Source organism: Berghia stephanieae, chromosome 9 (assembly GCF_034508935.2).
Source record: "Berghia stephanieae isolate SIO BIC M18660-M18661 chromosome 9, UCSD_Bste_1.3, whole genome shotgun sequence".
Taxonomy (NCBI): domain Eukaryota; kingdom Metazoa; phylum Mollusca; class Gastropoda; order Nudibranchia; family Aeolidiidae; genus Berghia; species Berghia stephanieae.
In genome coordinates, this window is record NC_088368.1 from 7055966 (window position 1) to 7071642 (window position 15677).

At 37.8% G+C, this 15677-nt stretch overlaps 1 protein-coding gene across 3 annotated transcripts; it reads right to left on the minus strand.

Moving 5' to 3' along the window:
- Window positions 1-2401: 2401 nt before the first annotated feature.
- LOC144979574 (ubiquinol-cytochrome c reductase complex assembly factor 5-like) lies at window positions 2402-7507 on the minus strand. 3 transcript variants are annotated; one of them, XM_078926317.1, is made up of 3 exons: window positions 7136-7222; window positions 4479-4734; window positions 2402-2720 (listed from the first exon to the last, which is right to left on the minus strand). In XM_078926317.1, exons 2-3 carry the CDS (start codon window positions 4584-4586, stop codon window positions 2592-2594), a joined length of 237 nt encoding a protein of 78 aa, XP_078782443.1. In that variant the 5' UTR covers window positions 4587-4734; window positions 7136-7222; the 3' UTR covers window positions 2402-2591. The 3 variants fall into 3 exon arrangements, with proteins under 3 accessions (XP_078782443.1, XP_078782442.1, XP_078782441.1); XM_078926316.1 differs by lacking the exon at window positions 7136-7222 and adding an exon at window positions 6824-6842; XM_078926315.1 differs by lacking the exons at window positions 2402-2720; window positions 7136-7222 and adding an exon at window positions 7252-7507 and having other exon boundaries at window positions 4532-4734.
- Window positions 7508-15677: the final 8170 nt, after the last annotated feature.

A 15677-nucleotide genomic window follows, 5' to 3' on the forward strand; every position in this document is an offset into this window, starting at 1 on the left:
CTTGTAAATAATCTTTGTTATATTTGTTGTTTTGAATATGTAAGCATATGAGTGTGTTCCTCTTAGTGGGATCCTGTGCTTGTGGCTGGAGGAAAATTTAAAGTGACCTCAAACTGTGCACAATGATGGAAATTAGGTACATCTTTTACCAATTTGAACCATTCCCCTTAGTCTCACTTATTATTGTGGGCTTTTAATTGTAAATCTATAATTTTTAACTATCCCATTTTCTTTCTTTTTACTGGCGCTGTAATGACATAAATGTAAAACGTTAAACCCTTTAAAACACACGGCAACATATGTCTGGATGAGACATTTCAGTGATCTCAAACTAAGAACACTGATAGTGATAGTTTGCTCTTGGAATTTGGACCATTCCCAAGTCTTTTTTCTCGTGTGCTTTTAATTGTTAATCTATATTTTTTTTGGTCAACCACTTCTCTTCTTGACTGGAACAGAAATTTACTGAAATGACATGCCTTGGTAAATGATTTCTTGAACATCATCCAAAGGATTTCCATCTATGAGCACTGTGTTGGTTCCCATGACTTGAAGTCTTATTCTTGTTTATTTTATAGTCCAACTGAACTTGCTACCATGTGCAAACTTTCAGTCTTAGTCTTTGTTTGTTTTTAAGGATTTTACAGCGTTTGCAACACATTTAGGTTATATATCAGCGCCAGTAAAAAGGAAGAAAATTGGATAGTAAAAAGTTATAGAATTACACTTAAAGCACCCAAGAGAAAGTAAGACAAAGGGGAACTGGGAACAAATAGGGATCCGATGTAGATTCCAAGAGTATACCACCAATGTACTTAGTTTGAGATCACCTCCAGTCTCATCCGGACACAAGCACAAAATCCAACAAAGAGGAATACACTCAAATGCTTCCATTATACATTCAAAATAACAAATATAATAATACATAACAGAGAGATGATTTACAAGGAAAAAAATATCTCCCAAAACAATAATAATGCATTTGACTGTTTCCCTCCCAGCTAAGACTCCGGCAAGGGCCAGGACAAAACCAAGTAATCTCATTCCAAGACAAAGACAGAAAGCATGTTGGAAAACAGATATAAGGGGATAGAAGACACAGGATGTACCCCCCTGCCCACGATGGGAGGTCAGGAACCCCACCCAGTAGTCTTAGTTTAAAATCACCTAAGAAATTCCGGTTCAATCCGTAGTTAGAGTTGAGGCAGACTGCTTTTTTTTTCGGGATGGATTTTTCTTGTATTTTTCTCTCTGCTTTATCTGGCACTGCTTGCATACACACTTTTTCACACCTTTACTCATTCACACTTTAGTCAATGTATGTTAAGTGCTTTACCCTCTGATGAGAGATAAGATAATTGGCACCCTTCCAATCACTAACCACCAACAACATAACTCAACTTTTTTACAAACTAAAGACTAAGACACCATTCCGGTAAGCAAAAATAGTAAGAAGGCAACAAAAAACATGAAAAGCTGATTAACATATAACTTGAGTTTCACATTTCGTAGCAATTTATTCTTCATTTTACATACCCCAGTATACATTAAAACTTCGACTTTCTCATGACACTTATTATTGTAATTATTATTACTACTATTATTATAATTATCATCATTATTATTATTATTATGATTATTATTATTATTATTATTATTATAGAAAAATGAGAAAGAAATAGCATTTTTCTGTTGAAATCTTTAGTATTTTTCTCTATAAAGTCATGGGGGCCAAATGGACCCCAAATCAGGAAATCGTACTTTCTAGTATTTTTCTCTTTGAACCATTTGGACCCCAAATCGGAAAATCTCAAATTCCAGATGAGCATGTTCAGTGTGAGTAAACTATGCACGTGACAAACATGAAATTTGGCATGGTCATGGACCTCATCATTTTAGGAAAAGTAACCAAATTTCAGGTCCCTGTGTCAAAAATTGACTGTTTTATGAATTAAAAACACCCCCTGGGGTCTTCTTGGCCCCCAAGTATGAAAATAGGTAAGTTACCGGCGCCGGTACACAATATTTTTACGAGATTTGGAGAAAAATAGCCTTTTTTTGTGGGTTTTCCGCAAAAGTTGCACCAATGTTGCAAAAAAGCATCAAAGTTGCACCACGGTTGCAAAAAGCGACAAAAATTGCAAAAAAACACAAATTCGCGTCAAAGTTGCAATCGCGAATTTCTGACAGGACAGGAAAGAAAGAGATTGAATAATGATGATGATGATAATAATAATAATAATAATAATAACCAGGAGGTAACTCTCTCTCTCTCTCTCTCTCTCTCTCTCTCTCTCTCTCTCTCTCCTCTCTCCTCTCTCTCTCTCTCTCTCCTCCTCTCCCCCCCCTACCTTCTCTCTACCACTCTCCTCTCTTCTCCCTTCCCCGCTCCAATACCTTCTCATTTACACACTCTCCTCTCTGTCTCCCTGTCCTGTCTCTTTGTAATACACTTCTCTCTCTTCCCCTCACATACACTCTCGGTCTGACTCTCTCGCTCACACACTCTCTGACTCTCTCGCTCACACACTGTCTGTCTCTCCATCTCTCTCTTTCACACATAACATGGCCACACTCTCATAGAGTTGTTCTCATCTAGCATTATTGGAGAAGTTAGAGGATTCCTCTTGTCCATTTGAATCAGAGGATAGTGATGTTCGCTGTTGTTCTTTGGTAATTCTCAATTTCTCCTCCTCAATTTCTACTCTATCATTTAGATCCTGAAATATGAGGGGGAAAAAAAGGCATGTAAACTAGTTTAATTTAGTATAAGTATAGATTAAATAACTGTCATGGTTTGGCCACAATGACTCATGAAGGTTTGTACAGAACGGTGATGGAGGAAGACAAAGGGAAGTTTGGATGGACAATATCAAGGAATGAACAGGAATGACGATGGAAGAACTCTTGGAGAAGGCCAACAATAGAGAAGAAAGGTGGAAAGTGGTGAGAGCTGCATCCATGTATCCATCCATCATGGGATGGATGAATAGATTAAATGGCGCTTGAAACACCATAAGGTTATGGGTATGCTTTGTATATAATAATATAACATCAAAGCATTTCCTCCATTATTTTAATCCAACGCCTTTCAGTCTAAAGATGAGTAGGGGGCTACCTTTGACTATGTCTTCAGTCTCAATTCCCCTTATTCAATCCCTCTATCTTCTTCGTCTTGGCAACATGAAAATCTCAAACACTTTCAATCATAGGCCAACACAGAAACCTCGAAAAAAATGGACTTTAACTTTCGTGTTCATTCAAAAAAATTATTTTGCCTGATATCTGTATTGAATGGAAATGAAAGCTATCACTGCATTCCATGGGGTGTTAAGTGAGTTAGTTGATGAAACAGGCATGCATCTGTCTGGAGTGTGTGAGTGGAGGGGTGGGGGGAGCTGCAAAGCATGACCAGTATCATACATACACGACGGGTCACTTTATATATATATATGTAATTCTAATGTGACCCAGTACCTGTGGGAGATTATCAGGGAAGAAATGGTCTGAGGTTGTTACTGTTATATTAAAATCAAACAAGTATGTAATCGGGGATGGGGTGAGAGGAGAGGCGCGGTGGAAATATGTGAGGAGTAACAGTGATTGGGTACCAGATTCATTTGTAACTACTTCACATACTAAGAGTTTTTATCAACAATGTGATGAGCTGGCTTTATTGTTTTACTAAAAACACACAAATTGGTAGCTTATTCCACCTAATGGGACGAGCCAGACTAAATACTACACCTAATTCTAATGAAACCTTACCAAAACCCGAATGGTGACCTCCCTGCCATTCTACTTCATATTCTTTGCAAACAATATTCCCGTCCCGACTTATTCAGTATTTTTGTGCTGCACTGTATATTCATGATCTCACCGAATGCAAGGGCCCCATCTTAGACATTTATCTTTAACCCAAAAAAAAATAATAATAAATGACGTCTCATCTCCCATAGTTACATTTCTTTAACAAAAACTGCTTAAAAGTCTCCAAATCAACTTATGGACCCACAATCATCTTAATATAGAAAAATGAGGTAGTATAAAAAAAAAAGAATAATTTACATCATTGAGTACTACGTAGCTCTGAAGAGGAGATACAAGACGAGAACAAAAGTTTTACTATAGGTAGGCAGAAATGAAGTAGGTACCATGAAGATGAAGCAAATTCATTGGTTTATACATTAGTTGTGATCCTAGACAGTGAAGAGTTAGTTTATTTAATAGGTTCATTATTTTTTTTTATCATCCATTTTTTTAAACCAGAAAATGCACTTTTGAACTTTTCTTGCCTGTCTAAGAAATGAGGTTTTAAACTGTTTTTATATGAAAGTGACAGCAGTAGAACTAGGTTTTAAAACCTTAGAAACATTTCCGTTCAAGTCAAAAATTTGGTGGAAGCTTTGTTGGTAGAGCAGATATTGATATGGCCAGGTCACCTATTATCACATTTCAAAAATTTATCTAATACATACCCTGAGTGGTCGGTAAATCAGATGAACTGTCTGAGACCCAGCAAGCATAGACAACATGACAGCAGCTGTAGCAGTTATGTATCGAGGCCATGAAATGCCAGCTGGCATTGTGAAATGTAAAAAAAATAAATCACACAATGATCAACAATATTTAAAAAATGTAAGGTCTCTAAAATGGCACCAAGGCACTAAAGGTTTTCTTCTTCAAGAGCTTCTTCCGCTATCTTTTTGGCTTCTTTTTTCTGATAAACGTCATCTGTGAAAAAAAAAAAATTATTGAAATCTTAGCATCACATTAGAGCTTTCTTCTCGTATGTTTGGCTTACTTATTTTCATCTCTCCTCATGGAGAATTGGGCCAATCTTCTCACATGTAAACTGACTGGGTGGGGATCCTGACCTCCCATAGCGGGCAGGGAGGTACATACTGTGTCTTCTATCGCCTTATATCTGTTATCTCATATGCTTTCTGTCTTTGTCTTGGAATGGGATGACTTGGTTTTTTCCTGGCCCTCGTCGGAGTCCTGGCTGGGAGGGAAACAGTCAAATGCATAGTTATTGTTTTGGGAGACGATATTTTTTCCTTGTAAATCATCTCTCTGTTATGTATTATTATATTTCTTATTTTTAATGTTTAATGTAAGCATTTGAGTGTATTCCTCTTTGTTGGATTTTGAACTTGTGTCCGGATGAGACTTATAGGTGGTCTCAAACTAAGTACTTTGATAGTGTGCTCTTGGAATCTACATCTGATCCCTATTTGTTCCCAATTCCCCTATGTCTTACTTTTCCTTGGGTGCTTTATTTGTAATTCTAGAACTTTTTACTATCCCATGTTCTTCCTTTTTACTGGCGCTTAATGTGTTGCAAGCGCCGTAAAACCCTTAAAAACAAAAACAGTGTAAACTGACCAAATTGACATCCAGGTAGTTTCAAGTTTTCATATATGACACAGCTGTGTCTGGGTATCTGGAACTGTAAGAACTGGTAAAAGGTTGTTTACTAGAGTCCTACCGAACAAAGAGCAAACTGTTCTTTTAGTCCATCTTTTGCTACAGTATCTAGGTTACATTCCATGGTATAGGCCATACACTGTAAAAGGACTAATCTTTTTCATTTTCAACGTTTGGAAAGAAAATATCGAATAAAGGTTATTATGTAATAATTTTTATCTGAAATTTTATACAGACTAGACCTCAGAGTTACCTATTAAAGACTTCATGCAAAGAGCAAACGTTGAAAAAAAATGGAAGGTATCAGTAGGGAGCTGTATGATTCCTTTTAATCAATGAATCTGAGGTTTTCTGATACCAAAAAAACCCCCCCCCCCCCCAAAAAAAAAAAAAATAATTCTCCTCAATGCTACCTCAGTAAAGCACAAACTGACCAGATATACACTCTGTCTTGTTCTAATCTAGGTTAAATTCCATGTTACAGTTATAGGCCTTGCACTATTGAGGGACTAATCTTTTTCATTTTCAACGTTTGAAAAGAAAATATTTTGTATTAAAAAAATCAAAAATAACATAAAATCTCACACAGTTTACAAAATATTATGTAATATATTACTACTACATGTGTACATCTGTTCTTATCATCAGAGATATAACTTACTTTTTGTAAATATTTAAAGAGTTGTCCTTTTCTTAACACACTCGTAAAAAGGCATGCAATTTTACTTATACCTCCTATATTAAGGGAGTATGATGATCTTTTGGTCAAAAGTAATGATTGTTTTAATCAGGCTAGAGAGAGAGAGGGGGGGGGGGGGATAGTGTGTGAGTGAGCGTGATAGAGAGAGAGAGGGAGAGAGAGAGAGAGAGAGAGAGAGAGAGAGAGAGAGAGAGAGAGAGAGAGAGAGAGAGAGAGAGAGAGAGTCTAGTACTACTCTTCCTGAATAATTCAAGAATTTTTTTTTTTTTTAACTTTATATATTTTTTCAAAATGGACCTATAATTTATAAGCTCGCCAAATGTACTACGTATCTCGCTACAGCTAAATTCCAGGTGAAGACTACATCTTGTCTTGTGTCACTTTTGACATTCGGCGATGGAAGTGTCACTGAAATTCATGCAACTGAGCACAGGCGCCAAAATATGACACAAGACAATATGGCTATTTCTCCGCCGATCCACCACTTAGCGACCTCTGCACTTTTTTTATTAGAGGAAAATATTTGACACAGCAAAATCAACTGAAATTCTATGAGAAAATCCCCAAACCCCGGAATTCCGTGGAAGATTATTATCAATGTATACTTTCCTTTAAGCCACAAATTAATGACAGTGAATTCAAAGAGTAAAATAAATATAATAAAGCCAATAAAAAGCTGTTTAAAAATCATACAGCTACAAGGAACGCTGTATGGCTTTTCTTTAAATTAAAAAAGTAACTTTCTTTCATCATTTTTAATCATCGCAATAATATTGATCTGTCATAGACGTGAGCTGAGAAAGTCGCTCCTTTGCTTTTTTTTTTTTTTTTTTTAGGCCCTCACCCTCAACCTCAGTCTTAATCATAATGTGGGGGCGTCTTTTTGATTTTGATTTTGAATGTTAGGCGCATCTCTCCATCTAACACTAACAATGTGAGTATTTGTGAGAAATACTCGGAATACTATTGGTATGTACGTGCCATCGGAATACAATTGGTATGTACCGCATTTTTGGAATATCTCCCTTTATTGGCATGTCATGAGTATGAGCAGTCTATAAAACATGGACTCTACATCTTTAAAAAACAATTATATGCCAGTGGTCAGTGGCAAAACTCACAAAAGTTGACACCCAAAGGTCGCCAATTAATCATTGCATATTCCAAAGTTGCTCCAAGTAAAAAGAAAAGTGGCATGAATCGGTAAATTCCAAACGTTTTACGTCCTGGCCATTTCTGTACAAACTTCTCAATGAATGTCACTCGTCTTGACATCTCTCTTGAAAATAGATATACAGAGGCTTCAAAACATATTGTCAGCAGTCGGTTCTCTGGTTCATTTGTTATTTTCACTTTCATTTCATTTTACAACACAAAAGGTCAAGGTCATAAAGTCAGCATGGATAAAATCTAGGAACTGTGTTTTCAGTCCACCAGTGGACTGAAAACACAGTTGTGTATTCAGCCCACCGGAAATAAGAATATTTCAAAAGGACTACATATTATCGACCTTAATCGATAGTGACGACACTGATACTGAGCCTGTTTTAGATTAGGCATCATCAGAAATGGACAGGCATAAAATTTATGGCAATTTGACGGCTTAATAATAAAATTTACAGCTCTTTATTTACTCTCGGAAAGTCTTGATTGAGAGTTGCTCGAAATCGGGCGCCTGGGATTCTTACCGTGGCTGCCAGAAAGCCATTGGTGTCACGTTACTGTCGAACGAGCTTAAGTCTCAATGGGATATTAGCTTTAGGCAACCATGAGTTGTTATTTTTCAAACTTGTTTCTATGCTATCTTGTGATGACAACGCCTCTCAGTCGTCATATGAATACTACTCATCATGGTTATATAAACCCATGGCAGGCCGCCAAACGTCACTTGCTATCCTTCACATGATGCAGGGTTGATTGTGTGAAGTACTTTCGGGGCGGGAAGATAGCAAGGCACAGTGCAGGCTACTGTATTGTGTAAGTCCGTGAATGGGGACCAAATCATAGTACAGAGAAGGCAAATCTGATGTCCCCCCAAAAAAGTATAACACAGAGAAGGTCGAAACTGTGTTATACAGGCCGATACAGAATAGAACAAATTTAACACAGGAGACCAAACACTGCGTTGTAAAATATCAAAAGCTGGTCGGTCGGTGACGAATTGAAAAGCGACATAATATCACATCTCAACAAAAGAGTGTGATAGTAAAAGGTGCCCGTTAACAATTGAGTCGGTCAAGTCTCTATCCAGATCCAGAAGGATAGTACAAAGTCCTGTACGTAAAACAAATAAGTTGAGAAGCACGGTTGTTCTCAATACTTGTTGGGTCGTGATCGGTATATAGTGAAGTAGTGTCCATGCTACACACCTTCACGAAAAATCAGAACAAACCTCTGTCAAGATTTCAGAGGAGCAAACCCGAGACGACAACAAGACAAGATTTGTTTGTGTGTATTGTATTGTCTTTACATGTTACTGAATATGTACGTTTTGGTTGTCAAACCTTTCATTTTAGTTTTGACATTTATTTCTCATTCACTCATATGTAACAGAGAGCCTGGCCCTTAGTAGCATTGCCCAGAGACACCAACTTTAAATTTGGATCACAGGAATTTCAGACATCACTCGTAGGAATTTCAATGCCGAAAGAGGAATTTCCGCACAGAAGAAAGGGGAATTGGGATGGTATTTGGCATTGTGTTTACATATTGTACCTATAGTTCTAAATAGATCACTGATTAGAAATATATTATGATACATAAACACAATTCCAAAGTTTCCGTATTTCAAATGAAGTAAAGCGCCAAAACCTAATGGTAGAGATTGTAGCACTGGTAGTAGTGAGGATGATGTGGTATTGGTGGTTGTAGTAGCAGTGGTAGTGATGATGAAGATGTGACAGTGGTTGTTGTTACTCTTAGTAGTTGTAGTGATGATGATATGATGGTGGTGGTGGTGGTTGAAGTAGTATTGGTAGTGATCATGTGGTGATGGTGTTGGTTATAGTAGTAGTGGTAGTGATGATGATATGGTGGTGGTGGTTGAAGTAGTAGTTGTAGTGATGATGATGTGGTGTTGGTATAGTGGTGTAGTAGTTGTGGTCGTGATTATAATGATGTGGTGGTGGTTGTAATAGTAGTGGTAGTGATGATTATGTGGTGGTGGTGGTGGTTGTAGTGATGAAGATGAGGTAGTAGTGGTAGTGATGATGATGTGGTGGTGGTTGTAGTAGTGGTGGTAGTGATGATGATGATGTGGTGGTGATGGTGGTTGTATTACAAATGGTAGTGATGATGATGATGTGGTGGTGGTGGTGGTTGTAGTAATAGTGGTAGTGATGATGACGTGGTTGTAGTACAAATGGTAGTGATGATGATATGGTGGTGGTAGTTGTAGTGGTAGTGATGATTATGTGGTGGTCGTGGTTGTATTAGTAATGGTAGTGATGATGATGTTGTAGTGGTGGTATTAGTAGTAGTTGTAGTGATGATGATGATGTGGTGGTGGTGGTTGAGGTTGCAGTAGTAGTGGTAGTGACGACGATGTGGTTGTGGTGGTTGTAGTTGTAGTGGTAGTGATGATGATGTGGTGGTGGTGGTTGTAGTAGTAGTGATGATGATGAGGTCGTGGTGGTGGTTGTAGTGGTAGTGATGATGATGTGGTAGTGATTGTAGTAGTGGTGGTAGTGATGATGATGTGGTGGTGATAGTTGTAGTAGTAGTGGTGATGATTTTGTGGTGGTGGTGGTGGTTGTAGTTTAGCCTTTACCGCCACTCCCTAAAACGCACCCTATTCACCACATGTGTGGTCTTTTAGACCCGCCTATAGCTAAATAGAGATTTATTTCTTACGTCTCATTCGCCACTCGCGGGTCCTCTTAAAGGCTCCATACACGCCCGGTTTTGATCCTGGTTCGTACCCCGATCAGGCAAACCGGGGTGAAAACGCAATGTGTGTGGCCAAATACCGGGCCGATAAACCTAGGTACGGTCGATCGCCCGCAAACCCCGCTTTGCTTAATATTTTTCGAGGCGATCGGCGATCGGGGGCGTGGCAGTATAAAAAATTGGACAATTTTTTTTCGGATTTTCGCTGTTTTGACGTCAGATTCGTGATCAGCGTCGAATTTACAATAGGTTTGATACCAAGAACTATGTTTTTACTCCAAAAATTGATGAAATTAGAAATAAATTTTAATTGATATTGAGGCTATGTGGCCGACAGAAAAGTGCCCCTCCCTGTTTTGTGATGGATCAAGTGGTATGACTCTCGCTTTCGGATCGGAAGGTTCAGGTTTCGAGACCCGCTCTGAGTGGCGCAGAGTTGAGTCCTTGGAAAAGGCTCTTTACTCACATTCTCTCACCGTACTCAGGTGTAAAATGAGAACATGGCCGTTCGTTGTCTTTGTTGGGAAAAAATGTCACATCGCCTGACAGGCATCATGTCTCGTCTTTCAAGTCTAATATTGCTGTTGCCTTGGGACCCCTTGTAAAGCGCTTTGAGCACGTGGATATTGCGCCAAATAAATGCTGTGTTATTATTTTTTTTAATAATATTTTTATAAATGTTGCGCCAGGAAGAGGTAGATGGCAAAACTTTCGTTCTTGTTCATCGTAAAACTTATAAAGGATTTCATACAAAATAAAAAATAGTTTTCATAATTTTCAATGTAAAGCCCCCCATAGACGCCGACATCCGCTGGTAGCGGGACGGATGACCTATCGCTTTGACCCCATCCCTGCGTTTATCGCAGATGATTTTTGCCCACATACGGGGAGATATTTTTTTGAGGCGATCGGCGATCGGGGGCGTGGCAGTATAAAAAAGTGGACAATTTTTTTTCGGATTTTCGCTGTTTTCACGTCGGATTCGTGATCAGCGTCAAATTTACAATAGGTTTGATACTAAGAACTGTGTGTTTACTCCAAAAATTGGTGAAATTAGAAATAAATTTTAATTAATAGTGAGGCTATGTGGCCGACAGAACCGATCCCAGTTACTGTCTGTTATTCTATCTTTCGTCTTGCCACAATAGTGATTACTTCTCACTAAATTATATCAATTAGACTGTTGAAGGAACGAAATTGACATCATTCCACTCTTTGTTATTGTATTAAGGCAGTCATTTTGGTAATTAGTTCTCACTAAATTATATCAATCAGACTTTTAACGTTCAAGGTTACTCGTAGTTTTGTATGACGGTACGTTATTTCCGACTGGTGGATGTTGCGAGCATTGTACCTAAACTCATAGCATCAATAACCGTCCAAGATATTCGCATCATATGTAGCAATAGCTATAATAATCTAACATGTCGAGAGAGAGAGAGAGAGAGAGAGAGAGAGAGAGAGAGAGAGAGGGAGAGAGAGAGAGAAAGAGAAAGAGAGAAAAATTTACTTGCGCTATATATACCGCTATATTCAATAAAGGTGCTCAAATCACTTTATAAGGGTCTTTGGCCAACATAAAAACATGTTAGACGAGACATGACTGTTAAGCGATATTGCAATTGTTTCCCGACAGAGACGATGCTGTAAACAGCGAGGTACTCATTTTAACAGTGAACAAGGTGAGAGAATGCAAGTAAAGAGCCTTTTCCAAGGACTCAATTATGCGCCACTCAGAGCGGGACTCGAATCCAGTACCGTCCGATCCAAAGGCGAGTGTCATTTCACAAGATCACATGCATAGCCGCACAAAAAAGTGATGAGAGAATAGATTCATATGTATTGAAGGAGGAGAGAGCGGATGGAGTGAGTAAAGTTCTTGGATATTTATAGAAGGAACCAAATTGACGTCACTCATCTCATTGTTATTGTTTTTTGACACCCATTTTTATGATTAGTTCTCATTACAATATATCAGACTATAACGTTCAAGGTTCCATGTAGATCTTTGGGCTGGAGTGATATTTCTGGCTGGCGGACTTTGTGAGTATTTTAATTTAACACAGAGCATCAATAGAAGGAATGAATTTGACGTTAGTCAACCCGTTGTTATTGCTTTTAGACAGCATTTTATAATTAACTTATCACTAAGTTATATCAATCAGACAATGAACGTTCGCGTTTGCAGTTTTGTGTGTTAATATGTTATACCCCGATGGAGATGTCGTGAGTATTTTTCCAATACGCATAACATCAATACATTTGCAATCCGATTTAAGTTTAAAAGCAACGTAGACCACGGAAATTTTTCCATTTTGTGGACAATAAAGATTTTTTTATTTATTATTATTATTATTATTATTATTATTATTATTATTATTATTATTATTATTATTATTATTATTATTATTATATTATTATTATTATTATTATCATTATTATCATTATTATATTATTATTATTATTATTATTATTATTATTATTATTATTATTATTATTATTATTATTATTATTATTATTATTATTATTATTATTATTATTATTATTATTATTTATAAAACAAATCGACAGTGTTCCCGTGGCAGGTTAAACGGGTACTCCTCGGGACTACTCGCATTCGCACCCCCCCCCCCCCCCACCACCACCACCACCACCACCACACACCCGCACACAGCTCTTTTCTTTTTTTTTTTTTTTTTTTTTTGGGGGGGGGGGGGCGTTGTTTGTAGATTATAATTCAAGGTTACAATGCCCACCCCTGTCATCACGTAGTCAAGGCTTTTTGGCATCTGCCAATCCCAAATGTCTGTGTCAAGGTCGACCGTCATGTCGCGTCAACGGGTGAGGAGGAAAAAAAAAAAAAAGAACTGGCATATTATTATATCATTACATTGAAAATTATGAAAACTATTTTTTATTTTGTATGAAATCCTTTATAAGTTTTACGATGAACAAGAACGAAACTTTTGCCATCTACCTCTTCCTGGCGCAACATTTATAAAAATATTATTTAAAAAAATAATAACACAGCATTTATTTGGCGCAATATCCACGTGCTCAAAGCGCTTTACAAGGGGTCCCAAGGCAACAGCATTATTAGACTTGAAAGACGAGACATGACGCCTGTCAGGCGATGTGACATTTTTTCCCAACAAAGACAACGAACGGCCATGTTCTCATTTTACACCTGAGTACGGTGAGAGAATGTGAGTAAAGAGCCTTTTCCAAGGACTCAACTCTGCGCCACTCAGAGCGGGTCTCGAAACCTGAACCTTCCGATCCGAAAGCGAGAGTCATACCACTTGATCCATCACAAAACAGGGAGGGGCACTTTTCTGTCGGCCACATAGCCTCAATATTAATTAAAATTTATTTCTAATTTCATCAATTTTTGGAGTAAAAACATAGTTCTTGGTATCAAACCTATTGTAAATTCGACGCTGATCACGAATCTGACGTCAAAACAGCGAAAATCCGAAAAAAATTGTCCAATTTTTTATAATGCCACGCCCCCGATCGCCGATCGCCTCGAAAAATATTAAGCAAAGCGGGGTTTGCGGGCGATCGACCGTAACTAGGTTTATCGGCCAGGTATTTGGCCACACACATTGCGTTTTCATCCCGGTTTGCCTGATCGGGGTCTGGACCAGGATCATATCCGGGCGTGTATGGAGCCTTTAATGATATAATAATATGCCAGTTCTTTTTTTTTTTTTTTTCCTCCTCACCCGTTGACGCGACATGACGGTCGACCTTGACACAGACATTTGGGATTGGCAGATGCCAAAAAGCCTTGACTACGTGATGACAGGGGTGAGCATTGTAACCTTGAATTATAATCTACAAACAACGCCCCCCCCCCCCCAAATAAAAAAAAAAAGAAAAGAGCTGTGTGCGTGTGTGTGTGGTGGTGGTGGTGGTGGTGGTGGTGGGGGAGGGGGGGGGGGGTGCGAATGCGAGTAGTCCCGAGGAGTACCCGTTTAACCTGCCACGGGAACACTGTCGATTTGTTTTATAAATAATAATAATAATAATAATAATAATAATATAATAATAATAATAATAATAATAATAATAATAATAATAATAATAATAATAATAATAATAATAATAATAATAATAATAATAATATAATAATAATAATAATAATGACGATAAATAAAAAATCTTTATTGTACACAAAATGGAAAATTTTCCGTGGTCTACGTTGCTTTTAAACTTAAATCGGATTGCAAATCTATTGATGTTATGCGTATTGGAAAAATACTCACGACATCTCCATCTCCATCGGGGTATAACATATTAACACACAAAACTGCAAACGCGAACGTTCATTGTCTGATTGATATAACTTAGTGATAAGTTAATTATAAAATGCTGTCTAAAAGCAATAACAACGGGTTGACTAACGTCAAATTCATTCCTTCTATTGATGCTCTGTGTTAAATTAAAATACTCACAAAGTCCGCCAGCCAGAAATATCACTCCAGCCCAAAGATCTACATGGAACCTTGAACGTTATAGTCTGATATATTTTAATGAAAACTAATCATAAAAATGGGTGTCTAAAAACAATAACAATGAGATGAGTGACGTCAATTTGGTTCCTTCTATAAATATCCAAGAACTTTACTCACTCCATCCGCTCTCTCCTCCTCCAATACATATGAATCTATTCTCTCATCACTTTTTTGTGCGGCTATGCATGTGATCTTGTGAAATGACACTCGCCTTTGGACCGGACGGTACTGGATTCGAGTCCCGCTCTGAGTGGCGCATAATTGAGTCCTTGGGAAAGGCTCTTTACTCGCATTCTCTCACCTTGTTCATTGTTTAAATGAGTACCTCGCTGTTTACAGCGTCGTCTCTGTCGGGAAACAATTGCAATATCGCTTAACAGTCATGTCTCGTCTAACATGTTTTTATGTTGGCCAAAGACCCCTATAAAGTGATTTGAGCACCTTTATTGAATATAGCGGTATATATAGCGCAAGTAAATTTTTATCTCTTTCTCTTTCTCTCTCTCTCTCTCTCTCTCTCTCTCTCTCTCTCTCTCTCTCTCTCTCTCTCTCTCTCTCTCTCTCTCTCTAGACATGTTAGATTATTATAGCTATTGCTACATATGATGCGAATATCTTGGACGGTTATTGATGCTCTGAGTTTAGGTAAAATGCTCACAACATCCACCAGTCGGAAATAACGTACCGTCATACAAAACTACGAGTAACCTTGAACGTTAAAAGTCTGATTGATATAATTTAGTGAGAACTAATTACCAAAATGACTGCCTTAATACAATAACAAAGAGTGGAATGATGTCAATTTCGTTCCTTCAACAGTCTAATTGATATAATTTAGTGAGAAGTAATCACTATTGTGCGCAAGACGAAAGATAGAATAACAGACAGTAACTGGGATCGGTTCTGTCGGCCACATAGCCTCACTATTAATTAAAATTTATTTCTAATTTCACCAATTTTTGGAGTAAACACACAGTTCTTAGTATCAAACCTATTGTAAATTTGACGCTGATCACGAATCAGACGTGAAAACAGCGAAAATCCGAAAAAAAAACGTCCACTTTTTTTATACTGCCACGCCCCCGATCGCCGATCGCCTCAAAAAAATATCTCCCCGTATGTGGGCAAAAATCATCTGC